Source organism: Osmerus eperlanus, chromosome 8 (genome assembly GCF_963692335.1).
Source record: "Osmerus eperlanus chromosome 8, fOsmEpe2.1, whole genome shotgun sequence".
NCBI classification, from domain to species: Eukaryota; Metazoa; Chordata; class Actinopteri; order Osmeriformes; family Osmeridae; genus Osmerus; species Osmerus eperlanus.
In genome coordinates this window covers 8,898,671-8,913,670 of record NC_085025.1, presented here as the reverse complement: position 1 = coordinate 8,913,670, position 15,000 = coordinate 8,898,671, and the positions used below count along the sequence as shown (strand labels likewise).

General features: G+C 48.7%; 1 protein-coding gene across 1 annotated transcript in view; it reads left to right on the top strand.

Annotated features, from left to right (window-relative positions):
- lama2 (laminin, alpha 2) overlaps nt 1-15,000 on the top strand; it is a 78,693-nt gene that overhangs the window by 45,024 nt on the left and 18,669 nt on the right. The window contains 14 exon segments of the mRNA XM_062468089.1: nt 1,649-1,829; nt 2,116-2,252; nt 3,194-3,430; nt 5,502-5,645; nt 6,819-6,995; nt 7,184-7,369; nt 7,612-7,730; nt 7,861-7,978; nt 8,786-8,920; nt 9,853-9,977; nt 10,239-10,325; nt 10,508-10,701; nt 13,015-13,157; nt 13,802-13,904. Coding sequence (XP_062324073.1) covers nt 1,649-1,829; nt 2,116-2,252; nt 3,194-3,430; nt 5,502-5,645; nt 6,819-6,995; nt 7,184-7,369; nt 7,612-7,730; nt 7,861-7,978; nt 8,786-8,920; nt 9,853-9,977; nt 10,239-10,325; nt 10,508-10,701; nt 13,015-13,157; nt 13,802-13,904 — 2,086 coding nt within the window.

Below are 15,000 nucleotides of genomic sequence, written 5' to 3'. Positions count from 1 at the left end.
AGACAGTAATTAAATCCTCCTTTCTCTGGAGTTCTCTTGGCTCGGCTAGCTCTGTCTAGAGAGTTGAAGGGTGACTGAGTCTTACAGAGCTCTGTAGCAGTAGGTAGTGCTTAGCCACTATAGTTCACACAAACACGCACACTCAAAACAAACCTACACAAACAACCCGCACACACACACAAACACACACACAACGCCCCCCCGTATACACACATAACCCCCCCTGTATTCACACCCAGACCCCCCCCCCCTCCCACACAAACACACACACTCTGTTGTGTGAGGAGCAGGAATGGCCATTATAGAGCTGCTACAGAAACACCATATGGAGTCCCTGTTTAATGTAGTTTCATTAAGACTGCAGTCTTAACAGCACTGTTCAGTTGAACTTCTTAGCAGGGTAGAACAGGAAAGAGTTTCAGACCAGACTGGAGAGGTGGGCGAGAGAGAAGCACGCGTGGTTCATGAACTTTCCGGTGGTGGCATTGCACTGGAGAGTGTGGTCATGCTGTCGGCCACTTCGCTCATATACACAAACAAACACACACATACACGCACGTACACACGCAAGAACACAAACACGCACACTCAAGCACACCTGTCATCTGCAGTTCAGCACCTGGCAGCTGCTCATATAGGAAGCCAGCTGTCAATCATGCACCACCCCTGTCAACCCGCCCCCTCCAAAACAGCTTGATGATGTTAGAGGACAGGCCCCTGCTGATTGGCTGGCATGGGACACATAGATTATGTCAGGACTCCAGCAGGCCTCCCATTGGTTAGACTGGACTCAGAGAGTCTGTTTGGACTTTCAGAAAGTGGTGAGGAGGAGGGTGTGTGTGTGTGTGTGTGTGTGTGTGGAGGGGGGGTTATGAAAATATGCCCCCCCCCATATGAAACTCTCTACGCATCTTTCCTGTTGACCCCCCCTGGTCTCCACTTTTAGATGAAACAAGAATAACTCCAACTGCCCTGCCCTGCCCCCCCCCCCCGCCACCTCCCTCGTTCCCTGGGAGAAAATAACTTCTTCACTCCCTCTCTGTTCGAGGAAAAACACCCAGAACTCCCTCCATCCCTCCATCCCTTCCTCCGTCTCTCCCTCCATCTTCCCATCTGAGAACGGAATAATGAATAGGAGAGCAGCAGACGGCTCCAATATAATCACACTCCTCTGTTTCTATCACACCATCTGTTTCTCCCTGCTCCCTCTCTCTCTCTCTCTCTCTCTCTCTCTCTCTCTCTCTCTCTCTATCTATCTCCCTCCCTCCCTCTCTCTCTCTCTCTCTCTCTCGCTCTATCTATCTCTCTTTCTCCCTCAGTATGTGGAATGGTAATGTATATAGCCGCCTCTCTCTGTAGCTCCTTCAACCCTTCTGGTAACAATGTAACCGATGTGCGTTGTGTGTATACGTGCTTGTCATGCTGTGTGTGTTGTTGTGCTGTCTGTGCTGTCGTGCTGTGTTCTCCTGTTTTGTCTCTGTACACCTTATGGATGTCTCAGTGGTAAAACAGATCAATAGAGCCCGGGTACACATCTGGATAAAACCGTCTGCTAAACAAAGAAATCTTTAGTATTATTGTCATAACTAACCCTCCCCGAACCATTCATTTAGTGTTGTAACCCCCCCTCTCTTGCCCCTCCCCCCAGACCCAGACCCATGGCCTCCAGGCTTCCGGCAGCTGCATACCTTGTCACTGTAACTCCTTTGGCTCCAAGTCCTTCGACTGTGATGAGGGGGGCCAGTGTCGCTGTCAGCCTGGCGTGGGGGGGCCCAAGTGTGACCGCTGTTCCCCTGGCCACTTTAACTTCCAGGAGGGAGGGTGCACACGTAAGACTTTGTGAATCACCTGAACACTGTGAACACGTGTTAACACACACACCTGAACACTCTTATACAGGTTAACGCTCCACCGGAACACTGCCATACATGTTCATTTTGTCATAGAGAAGCACTATCCTTCAAAAGAGACGTGTAAAACCTGATTTATGTCAATAAATCAAACTTTATTTATATAGTGTATACCAGAAGGCAAATCTCCAGTATTATAATCATAAGAATGCATTTCCTGCCTTTTGGTGTTACTTAGTGTTACAGTGTAAGTGTCCCCCCCCAGCCTGCCAGTGCACCCATGTAGGGAACAACTGTGATGCCAACACAGGCCAGTGCATCTGCCCCCCCAACACCATAGGAGAGAGGTGTGACAAGTGTGCCCCCAACCACTGGGGACATGACATCATGGATGGCTGCAAGGTACTTCTGGCATTTCTCTCTTTCTCTTGCTTACTTACTTTCTCTGTCCTCTGTCTATTTCTCTCTTTGCTTCTTTTCTCTCTCTCTCTCTCTCTCTCTCTCTCTCTCTCTCTCTCTCTCTCTCTCTCTCTCTCTCTCTCTCTCTCTCTCTCTCTCTCTCTTACTCTCTTGTCCTCTTTCTCTCTGTTCCTCCCCTTCAAACACACCTTCATCTAAAGCTCCTCTGATCTTCCTGTCCCCTTCAGTCTTTCGGTCTTTTAACATTTGTATTTGTCATTTTTAAAAAGTATCCTCTCCTCTTCTCTCCCCTCTCATCTCCTCTTCTCCTACCCTCATCTTCTAAATGTTCCCCTCCTCTACTTTACTTTCCTCTCCCCTCCTCTCCTCCTCTCCTCTCCGCTCTACACACATCTGTCAGTCTACTGTTTGATCCAGTGTTTGTTCTGTCTACATCACCATTGAAGACTTTCAGACAGATGTCTCGACACTAAGCCTTGATAAAGCACATAACTTTGAAATGAAATTTCAAAGTTATGTGCTTTTTCAATTTCAAAAATTTCAAAAAATTTGGAGTCTTTATCATTACAATGGTTGTGGAACATTGTAGACCAGAGGTATAGAGACTAACATCAGAAAACAGTAGAAATACTAGAAATAGTGGACTGGGTTTGAAACAGAGGACTGGGTTTGAAACAGGCATGTATTCAGTTACGTCCTCATCTCAGATTGGTGTGTAAGGTTGAAAGTCACCCCTCTTGCAGTGATGAACTAGTTAAGGTATTGATGCATTGCTTGAAATATTGATCATTGGCAGTCAGTTATACAGTACCAGTCAAAAGTTTGGACACATTTATGTGTCCAAACTTTACTGTATATTTGTTGGTTAATTCAATATCTGTCATGTTTGATTGATTGACTTGAGGTACTGGTCCTTCCCCCAGACATGTGGCTGTAACGTGGTGGGCTCTGAGACCCAGCAGTGCAACCCCAACACAGGCTGCTGCATCTGCAGGGACAACTTCTACGGAGAGAAGTGCAACGAGTGCAAGCTGGGCCACCGGGACTTCCCACAGTGCATTGCGTGCACTTGCGAGGTGGCTGGCTCTGACGACCAGACATGTGACGCTGACCGGGGGGTGTGTGCCTGCGCCGACCGCTCGGGGCAGTGCAGCTGCAAGGTAACCAGTAACCAACATGGCATGATGGTCCCACTGACGCACTGTAGATACAGTTCAACACTAACAAGGATGTAGAGCCTTAGTTAACCAGTGACCCATAGAGAAGAATTTGTTGCAGAATTTGTTTCAGAGTCGCTAACACCGCCTGCTGTGAGAACTCCCACAGAGGTGCTCCGGGTCGGACCCCTGGACCACATGCACGTCATCTGCATCTAATGATAGAACCACACAGTTTCTGAGCTCAGTTGTACTTCAAGTTCCAGGATCGTGTCGTGGGCGACCGTATTTTCTAACTAGCCTTCCTTCTTAGTCACCAATCAACACGTATTTCAGAAGCAGGACGGCAGACTGGTTAAATGTCAGGCTGGTCTAACTAGCGGCTGGAGCTGTGAACAGTCTGCTCTCCTGACTGAATCATAGAGTGTTGGTAGGAGAGGGTGTTTATCATAGTTTGCTATGTTGGTGGAGGAGAGGGTAGAGTGTGCGTGCGTGTGTGTGGGCTGTTTCCCTACACGCCCTGTCTGCCACTCTTCCAGTCTGCCAACTTCCACCCAGCCTGCCTTCCCAGAGAGTGTGTGGGAGTGAGAGATGGGCATTCTGTCTGTCTGTGTGTGTGTGTGTCTGTGTGTACTGTATGTGTGTGCATGTCATACTGTTCTAATAAACGATGTGTGTGTGTGTTATAGGGTTCTAATAGTTGGTGTCTGTCTGTGTGTGTGTGTGTGTGGGGGGGGGGGGGAGTGAAAGATAGAAATAAGTGTGGAGTGTGGGAGGGCGTACAGAGTGTGCAAGCGAGCGAGAGAGGGCCTGTGTGTGTGACATGGTGACAGGCTGTCATACAGGCCAACGACAAGACGTGACAACACTCATTAACTGTGCGGAGCCTAGATCTGAACCACACATACACTCTCTCTCACACACACACAAATGGAACTCAGATGAGTTATACAGTAACTAGTATTATTAACCACAAAGAAGCAGCTGAATAAATGTCCTGCTGCCCTACCAGAAACCTTCACTACAGAGAGCAGATATATATATATATATCTATAGATGTATATTTATTTATTTTTAAAATGAGATTTTTTCCTTTTTATTGGAGAGACATAATACAGTACAGTGTTGTTAGATGCCATGTTTGTACTTCACCCAGCCAGACCCACAAATAGTTAGACCGTCTGGAAACCTGCCTAAGAAAGAGGACTCTATGTATATAAACACATTGTAATAAACTATCAGCATAGTCTTCCAGAGATAGGGTTTATTTGCAATAAAGAAGAGTTAGCTTTAAGTGTTCTGGGTTTTACTAGAATCAGCATCTTGTATTGATAGGAGGGGGGTGGGTGTAGGTACCTACAGCTGTGCTTTAACCTGGCGTGCTTGTGTACGCGTATGTGTGTGGGAAGCATCAGATAGCATGAGCGAATGTTGCTTTTCTTTGCTCTGCTGGTCTATGATCATAGCTGTCACCAGGCCTAACTTTATCAGACACTCTTTGTGACATCACACACACACACACACACTTGCAGGCACACACACACTAAGATGTGTTACTGTCTTCGGTGACATGTCATTAATATGCCTCCCCTCCTCAGCAGCTCTCTCCTGTTAGATCATGTGACCTGTCAGCCCTGTGCTTTGATCAATACTGAGTATGTACAGAGAGGCACCCTCTGGAAACACACACACACACTCTCACTCAAACTGTTGGTTTGTTGTTGATTTCATATCTGCTCAGGTGATTAGTAGATGATACTGCAGGTCTCCACTGCCCTACTAACCGAGTGTGTGTGCAAGTGTACGGTCTTGTTTAACCACCGTTATGGGGACCAGTAGTAAGACCAAGGATATAGAAGTAGGAAAACATTGAAATGTTCTTGGGCCCCTCAACTTCAAGTGCTATTTCTAGGTTTCTTTGTACAGGATGTTTGGCTAGGGTTTGAATTAGTGTTAGTGTTAGGGGTTAGGGATGGCAAGATTTTGAATGGGAGTGAATGGAATGCAGATCTAGAGGTCCCAGGTTCAAACCCCCCCTCTGTACATGAACCTGTGTGTGTGTTTCCCCCTGCAGCCCAACGTTGAGGGGCTGAGGTGTGACACCTGCAAGAAGGGGACGTTTGGTTTGAGTTCCAGGAACCCCCTGGGGTGCAGCCAGTGCTACTGCTACGGCCTGTCCAGAACCTGCACTGAGGCCCAGGGCCTCATACGCATGTGGGTGAGTCAAATCAAACAAACACATGCATGCATGCGCACACCAACTCTAACACACACACACACTCTGCCACACACACACTCTGAGCCGAGCATATTGGGGTAACAGTAAACTGAGGGTGTAGGATTGTACCAGAGCTGTTTGCTTTTAATAAGCACTTCCTGTCAGAGAGCAGCAGCGACTAATAATACAGGCCGTGACCATGGCGACCGGGCTGGCTGCTGACGGACTGACAGAAAGTCCGTTTGCTGGAAGGAATTAAGAGTGAGTGAGAAAAAGAAGGAGGGAGAGAAAGAGAGGGGGAGATGTGAGAAAGAGAGGGAGAGAGAAAAACAGAGAGAGTGAATCCTCTCCTCCATTTATTGGAAAGAGGCAGATTTTCTCTGAGCCACTGAGTCGTGAGATTGCACAGAGAGGTGAGGGGCACACACGTACACACATACACACACACACACACATACACACATACACACACGTTCACACATACACACACACTCACACAGTAGGCCCCCAAGCTCCCTCACTGAGCCCAGGCGTGGGTGTTTCTGGGTATTTACATCTGAGAGAGGCACCAGGGCCTCTGAGCCAGTCAACAATGAGACCACTCTTACAGACTTCCTGCATTTAGCCCAATCAAGCGCCTCTTGGCCTCTGTCTCAGCCTATCCGAGTCCTTCTATGAGGTGATGAGGTCTGTGTATAATTTCATGAGTGGCTGAGTGTTGAGCCTGTGGGAGCAGGCCTTCTCTGAGCCAATAACTTCTCTGATGATTTACTGTGGGTTTAGACTTAGAATAGAAGACAGACACATTCACACACATACACACACACCCTACCCACACACTCATACACACACCCACACACAAACAAACACACACACCCACACTCACCCACCTCCCACACACTCCCCACACTCCGAAATGAGACCTTCCATACACACTTAGATACAAACACAACATTTGACCAATAAATGGTTGTGTGATGCCTTGTGGCTCCCCCCTCTCTCTCTCTCTCTCTCTCTCTCTCTCTCTCTCTCTCTCTCTCTCTCTCTCTCTCTCTCTCTCTCTCTCTCTCTCTCTCTCTCTCTCTCTCTCTCTCTCTCTCTCTCTCTCTCTCTCTCTCTCACACACACACACACACACCCCTGTTGAGGTAATGACAACAGCCCTCTCTGTAGCTGACTCTGAGGCCGGAGCAGACGGAGCTCCCCCTGGTGGACAAGACCAACCAGGCGGAGACACGCCGCGGGGTCACCTTCCAGCACCCGGAGATTCTGGCCCACGCTGACCTGGTCACAAAGGACCTAGCGGAACCCTACTACTGGAGACTTCCCAAGCAGTTCCAGGGCTCCATGGTCAGTAAATAACCTGGCCAGGCTTCAGCTTAGCGGGCTAACGCCAGCTCCAAGCGAACACCAGACCTGCTGTGGTGCTATGGTTATCTGGTTCAGCACTGTAATTGGCTAGTGCCCTAATGTCATTGTTTGCCATTGGCACCTGACACCTTGGTTCAGTATTTTGATTGGCTGTTGTCTTCCTGCAGATCACAGTTTACGGAGGGAAGCTGAAGTATGCCATCTACTATGAGGCTCGCGATGAGACAGGCCCTGCCTCCTACGCCCCCCAGGTGATCATAAGGGGAGGGGCTAGCAGGGACAAGGTGATGACACGTCACGTTCCAGGCCTCCAGATTGGTCAACTCACCCGCCATGAGATTGACATGACTGAGGTGAGTATTTTAATCCGCCTTGTATGACAATGTGCGATTCAAGCATTATGAAATGTATGAATACATTTTATATGTGTATTTTAAACACATACAATGTTGTAGCCAGTGTGTATATGATGGTATTTTTTACGTGTTGGTTTCCCATGCATGTGTGCTAAAACCTAAATGTTTCCCATGTATGATGTTTATGTTGTGAGGGGTTTCCTATGTGTGTGTTTTGTAACGTGTGGTTTGTTTTTCAGCATGAATGGAAGCATGAGAACCAGAAGGCGATGACGCGGGAGGACTTCATGGACGTTCTCTTCTTCGTGGACTACGTGCTGATCAAGGCCTCCCACGGGAGCGCCATGAGACACAGCAGGTCTGGAGACGCCGAACACAGCTTGTCGCAGGGAGTCATGGTTCTACCTGACTGACACACCCTGACCCACCCTCCAAAACTCCAGACTCTCTGACCCTCTCTGACCCTGGCTTTCCCACCCTCTCCCCAGGATCTCTGAGATTTCCCTGGAGGTGGCGGAAGAGGGCAGACTGTCGGTGGAGAGTGAGAGAGCGTTCCAGATAGAGAAGTGTGACTGTCCCCGGGGCTACTCTGGACTCTCCTGTGAGGTACAGCACTGCAGCAGCTAGATATGCCTCTGTTACACACACTGAGTTCTACAGCTATGCTACACACCAGATACACGCACACACTACTGAGCTACATCAGGTACACGCACAAAGTCAGGTGGCTGAGCGGTTAGGGAATCGGACTAGTAATCTGAAGGTTGCCAGTTCGATTCCCGGCCGTGCCAAATGACGTTGTGTCCTTGGGCAAGGCACTTCACCTTACTTGCCTCGGGGGAATGTCCCTGTACTTACTGTAAGTCGCTCTGGATAAGAGCGTCTGCTAAATGTAAAGTACTTTACTTTGTTGGCTTTTTCTAAATGTAAATGTGTGTAGGTGTGTGTGTGTGTGTTGGTGTGTGTGGGCTAGAACATTTGTGGTGTGAGCGGGGAGGTTTAGAGTGTGTGTGTGTGTATGCGTGTGTTGGCTTGGCAGACAGATGGCAGTTATGTGAAGCTGCCTTGCTGTTAATAAAGTATTTTTAAACAGCCGTTTAACGTGCTAGTCTCAACAGATGGTGGAGAAAATTGACCCGATTAATTCTGAGTGAGTGTGTCTTGTTAGAACTCCAGAGGAATGTCTGTGTGTGTGTGCGTGCGTGTGTGCATGCGTGCTTGCATGGTCTATCTGTGGATGTGGATGTGAATGTGTGTGTGCGTGGCTCTGCCATGGCGTATGTCGGAAAAAGTGTGTTTGGGGAAGTTAAAGATGTGCGTGTGTGCATAGCTCTGCCTCGGTAACTGTGGTTGGGGGATAACATTTAACTATGTGCGTGTGTGTGTGTGCGTGTGTGTGCGTGTGTCTCCCAGGAGTGTGGATCAGGGTTCTACCGTCTGTCTGTGCGTCCAGGCGGCCCGGCCTCCAGGGCAGGGATAGGGAGCTGCGTGCAGTGCCAGTGCAACCAGCACAGTGACTCCTGTGACCCTGAGACCTCTGTGTGCCAGGTAAGACCTGGGGGGGTATCGGGGATGGGGGGCTGGGGCCATTTACAAGTATAGTACCTCCTACTTAAGAAGGAGGAGGCTTCTATACAGTTGTTTTGCCTGCGGGGGATGTGGGGGGGGGGGGGGGGGGGTGTACCACACACACACCCACACCCACTCAGCCGTGGCTGGCACAGTGCCCAATGCAGCTCAGGTCAGTATCTAATGAGAGTATATGCATGTGCGCATGTCTAATTAGAGAGCTACTCTCTAAACCCTCTGAGAACAAGCTTCCCTTGATCATGTACAGGATATACCTGTCTTATATATGAATCTCTCTCGCCTCTCCTCCCCTCTAACTCTCTCTCTTCCTCACAAAGTCATGTTTTAGAACAACACCCCGCATCTTATCTCTCAGTTCCTCTCCTCCTCTCTCCTCCCCTCTGCTCTCTCTCCCTCTCCTCTCCTCTTCTCTCCCCTCCTCTCCCTTTCTTCCCCCTCCTCTCCCCCTTTCCAAGTTAATTCTGGTTATTGTGTCTCGGGGCTGTGAACCTAGAGTTAAACCAATCCCCCTTCATTTGCATGGAAGGTAATAACAATATCATTAGCATTTCAGCACACTGGCAAATTGAAAATGTTAAATGAGTTTGTTGGGTGTAATTTGTGTAAATGAGGTACACAGGAAGTTATTGGAACTGGGAGGGGCGTGCATCACTGATCCAACACGTCTCTCTGATTGAAGTTCCTACCACCAACTCTCACTCTGCTCTGCTCAAACAGCATGTGTACTTGTGTGTGCATGTCTGTCTGTATACTGTACATGTGTGGGTAAATGTGTATCAGTGTGATTGTGTATTTTTGTGTGTGTGAGTTGTGTATATCTCCATAATGATGTGTGTGTACACATATAGTGAGTAACCAGGCTGTGACTGATGTGTGTATTGTCCAATCAGAACTGCCAACACAACACTGAGGGGGACAGATGTGAACGCTGCTCTGCTGGTTACTATGGCATCGTCCGTGGTCGTCATGACGACTGCAAACCCTGTGCCTGCCCCCTCACCAACCCTGAGAACAAGTGAGATGCAAAAACAAACATACACTTTAAACCCCAAACCCACCAACTCAGCAGTCAGTTCAATACAACAAACAGTTGGTTTGACTATTTGGGGCATGATAATGCAGAGTACGAAAGCGTAGGCTGCACTCAGTGAAACACAATTTGTGTCTTCAAACTTGACACCCTCACACAGATGACCTTGAACAGATCCTATATGATGAGCTGGTCAGTGTAAATGTGTTTGGAGTGTCTCTGCGTGCTGAAGCAACTCTGTCTCAGTTTCAGCCCTACCTGTGTGGCCAAGGGCTTCTCTGACTACCAGTGTACATCCTGCCCAGAGGGCTATGCAGGCCAATACTGTGAGAGGTAGGACACCCCATCACACTGACACAGTCCTCCAGCTCACCTCAACTAACTAGCCTTCATCCAGCCTCCAACTAACCTTCATCCATCCTTCACATAACATTCATCCATTGTTTTACTTACCTTCATCCATTCTCCACTAAACCTTCATCCATCCTTCAATTCTGGTTTCCTCTCTTTCCCAGGTGCTCCACAGGTTACCACGGCGACCCGCGTGCCCCTGGTGGCAAGTGCGAGGAGTGTAAGTGTGACCCCTGGGGGGCGTGGCCACAGCCGTGCGACCCAATCAGTGGCCAGTGTCGCTGTCGTCCCGGCATCAGGGGGCGGAGCTGCGAGATCTGCATGGAGAAGCATGTGTGTGGGCCTGCCGGCATCGTGTGTACGTAACCCTGGTACCACTAACACACACACACACTCACAGTGCATACATACACTCATCGAGCACCATGTCAACCGCTGGTGTCAGTGTTCAGACTGTTTCTGAGGTAATAACAGCCTCTTTCTCCTGTTCTTTGATTCCTTGAGATCAAAGTCATTGGTGGCTAACGTGCATCGGTACATTATATGACTCTATATTAATATGGTGCTGTTTTTCACCCATTCACACAACAGAAGGGTTTAATTGTGTGTTTAATACATGTTTTTGAATTGTTCATATTTTGTACGTTTATTAATTTGTCTTTTTTTTAATCTATAATGATGTGTATCAATGGGACTCATCCATGTTAGTGTTCCCATAGGACAAGCGCTATCAGAACACCCTGTGCTCTCAGGTGATTGGTTATCTCCAGACATCTGAGGACGGTACCTGATTGGCTGATCTCTACTCGTGTGATTGTGTGCAGGGTCAAGCTATGTGTGCATGTGCTTGTGAGTTTCATCAGCGTGTGTATGTGTTTGGAGGTTGTGTGTGTATGTGTGTGTGTGTTGGTGGGTTTGCGTGTACGTGTGTGTGTGTTGGTGGGTTTGCGTGTACGTGTGTGTGTGTTGGTGGGTTTGCGTGTACGTGTGTGTTGGTGGGTTTGCGTGTACGTGTGTGTGTGTTGGTGGGTTTGCGTGTACGTGTGTGTGTGTTGGTGGGTTTGCGTGTACGTGTGTGTGTGTTGGTGGGTTTGCGTGTACGTGTGTGTGTGTTGGTGGGTTTGCGTGTACGTGTGTGTGTGTTGGTGGGTTTGCGTGTACGTGTGTGTGTGTTGGTGGGTTTGCGTGTACGTGTGTGTGTGTTGGTGGGTTTGCGTGTACGTGTGTGTGTGTGTTGGTGGGTTTGCGTGTACGTGTGTGTTGGTGGGTTTGCGTGTACGTGTGTGTGTGTTGGTGGGTTTGCGTGTACGTGTGTGTGTGTTGGTGGGTTTGCGTGTACGTGTGTGTGTGTTGGTGGGTTTGCGTGTACGTGTGTGTGTGTTGGTGGGTTTGCGTGTACGTGTGTGTGTGTTGGTGGGTTTGCGTGTACGTGTGTGTGTGTTGGTAGGTTTGCGTGTACGTGTGTGTGTGTTGGTGGGTTTGCGTGTACGTGTGTGTGTGTTGGTGGGTTTGCGTGTACGTGTGTGTGTGTTGGTGGGTTTGCGTGTACGTGTGTGTGTGTTGGTGGGTTTGCGTGTACGTGTGTGTGTGTTGCCAGTTAGCTGCCATCAACAGCTGGACCATAAAGGAGAGCATCTATTTTTTTCTCAGACATTTTAATTTCTCCTGTAATTTTCCTGGATATTAAATTGAAGAGAAATATTAAGTACATGGCAAATAAATCCACACATGGGTTGTTGGTTTAACTGTTGGTTTTTACTGTGTGTGTGTGTGTGTGTGTGCATGCTTTGATAGTTTGTGTGTGTGTGATTTGATAGTGTGCTTTGTTACTGTGTGAGAATTTCCTTTTCATTGCTGGTGGCATGTCGAACACTCATAATGGCCTGCCAAAAGCCGTTTCACACTCTGTGTTGAATTTCACGCTTCAGTTACCCCCCCCCCCCACACACACACACACACACACACACACCGTAGCCATCCCACCCTCCCTCCCCCTCAGTGTTCCTCTGCTGTTTAATCTCAAACCAGCTTAGAAACTCCAGGGTTCTAAAACCTGGGGAGAGGAGGAAATGGGGGGGGGGCAACCCCTTCCCTCCATCACCGCCTCCATCAGCACTGTACTGTATATACCCCTTTTCCCATCCTAACACACACACAAACGGGCCCCTCTGGTTCACCTCTAACCTCAGCTGGTGTCCTTGCCTCAGGACTGGGATGCTCCATAGAGAGACTGTCACAGACACACAAACACACACACACAGATGCATACACTCCAGTGGGTACTTTTGAACACGATCTGTAATGGTTTTGATTGGAGTCATTAGCCTGCTGGTTACTAACTGTGTGTATCTGGTTGTGTTTGCGTGTGCATATGCCTGTGTGTTTTTTAAGTGTGTGTGTATCTGGTCCAGTTCAACTACAAGGATTGTAAACTAAGAAAAATTGCACATTTTCTTGGGCCTCACAACTTGGGGTTGTGAACAAGCAGTGCAATTTCTAGGGGATTTTAGGGGGTGTAGTGTTTGGGTTATAATTATTGTTAGAGTTAGAATGACATTAGGGTTAGGGTTAAGATTAGTGTTAGGGCTCAGGGATTAGGGATAGGATGCTTTAGAGCTGGAGTAAATTGTCAGTCCTCACTAGGACAGTAAAACAAACCTGTGTGTTGCAGCCTGTGATGACGACTGCAGCGGGGTGCTGATCAGCGATATGGACAGACTCCTGCGCATCATGGACAATGTCAACCTGACCACGCCCCTTCCACCTCCGTACAAGGTGCTCTACCGCTTTGAGAACATGACTGAAGAACTGAAGGTAAAAGCACACACCAGTAACACCACTAACACACTCTCATGGAGGGAGAGAGAGATGGAGATAGAGACAGAAAGACAGACAGAGAGACAGGTAGAGACAGCTGGACAGAGAGACAGGTAGAGAGACAGTAAGACAGAGGGACAAGTAGACAGAGACAGATAGACAGAGAAACAGGTAGAGAGACAGGTAGAGAGACAGGTAGCAGGCTGTTAGGAGAATTGGCAGAGGCCCTGCTGGCAACAGACTGATGAAGCACTGAGGTGGACAGTTAGATAAAGACCACTGATGCTCAAACACACACACATACACACACATTGCTGTGGTTTATGTGGTGATTTAAACAGTATATGACCTCTGGGCTGAGTGCCAAACTCTAACTGCTTCTTCCCTCTCTCTCTCTCTCTCTCTCTCTCTCTCTCTCTCTCTCTCTCTCTCTCTCTCTCTCTCTCTCTCTCTCTCTCTCTCTCTCTCTCTCTCTCTCTCTCTCTCTCTCTCTCTCTCTCTCTCCCTCTCCTCTCCCTCTCCTCTCCCTCTTCCTCTTCACTCTATCTCTCCCTCTCTCTCCCTCTCCCCCTCTCTCTCTCTCTCTCTCTCTCTCTCTCTCTCTCTCTCTCTCCTCTCTCACCTCTCTCCCCCCCCTCCAGCACATGCTGTCCCCCCAGAGGGCTCCAGAGAGGCTGCTGCTCCTGGCCGACAGTAACCTGGGCAGCCTGGTGACCGAGATGGATGAGCTGCTGAGCAGGGTGGGTGTGGGGGGCAGGAGGAGGGGCAGGAAGGGGGGCAGGAGGAGGGGCAGGAAGGGGGACAGGAGGAGGGACAGGAGGGGGGGGCAGGAGGAGGGGCAGGGGGGGGCAGGAGGAGGGGCAGGAGGAGGGGCCGGTTGGGGGCGCGTCGGCATCATGGTAGGGGGAGGGAGGTGGGGGTATGGCGGGGGGTGGAAACTTGCTGGGGACAGGGTTGCTGTGTTAAACAGAAGGATGTGGAGGAGAGTGTGACTCAGACACACACACACACACACACAAACACACCCTCAAACACACACACACAGCTTTTCGAGACTGTGAAGGTTGAACAAGGCTGACGTCTTGGGTGCGTTTAGTCAGCTTGGTTCTACAGACATATTTCTCTGTAGTCCTCGCTCACCTCACCTCAAGTCTCTGAAGCCTTCCTTTATTCTGCTTCATTGTGCCATTCTGTTTGTCGCTATGTATTTGTGCGTATGTGTGTGTGGGTGTGTGTGTGTATGTCTGTATGTGCGTGGTTCTGTGTGCATGCGTACGTACATGCAAACCGATGTGCGTATCTGTGTGCCTACATCAGAGAGAGGTGAGCTGTCTGATGTAGGGACCCAGAGCTCCACTCCGAGGAGGAGATAAATGACAGTATATCACCTGTAGTTGTTTGAGAGATTCAGACACAATTTAGTTCATTTTGATCGATACGGCACTCATTGAAGGATTAGATCATACTTCCCCAGTTACTTCAATAGTTTTGAGGAGTCGAGGTGACCTCATCTCAACTGGCAGTATTCTCCTCCTGGTCCATATGCAAATGGTACACACCTAAGCAATCAGGACGGGGATGTGAAGCTGTGAATCAACTGCAGAATTAGCATATTATGTAAACACCATAGAACCATCTGAATTGATTAGGTTCTACTTGAGGTCTGCTCAAGACTAGAAAGCTTGTTAATATATGTATGAATCTTTAACTGGAGAGATTTTAAATGTTAAGTTGCTTTGTGTGTATGGGTGTTGTGTGTGTATGTGTGTTTGTGTGTGTTAATGTGTGTGTCTGTGTTAATGTGTGTGTGTGTGTGCTTCTTCAGACCACTAAAGTAGCA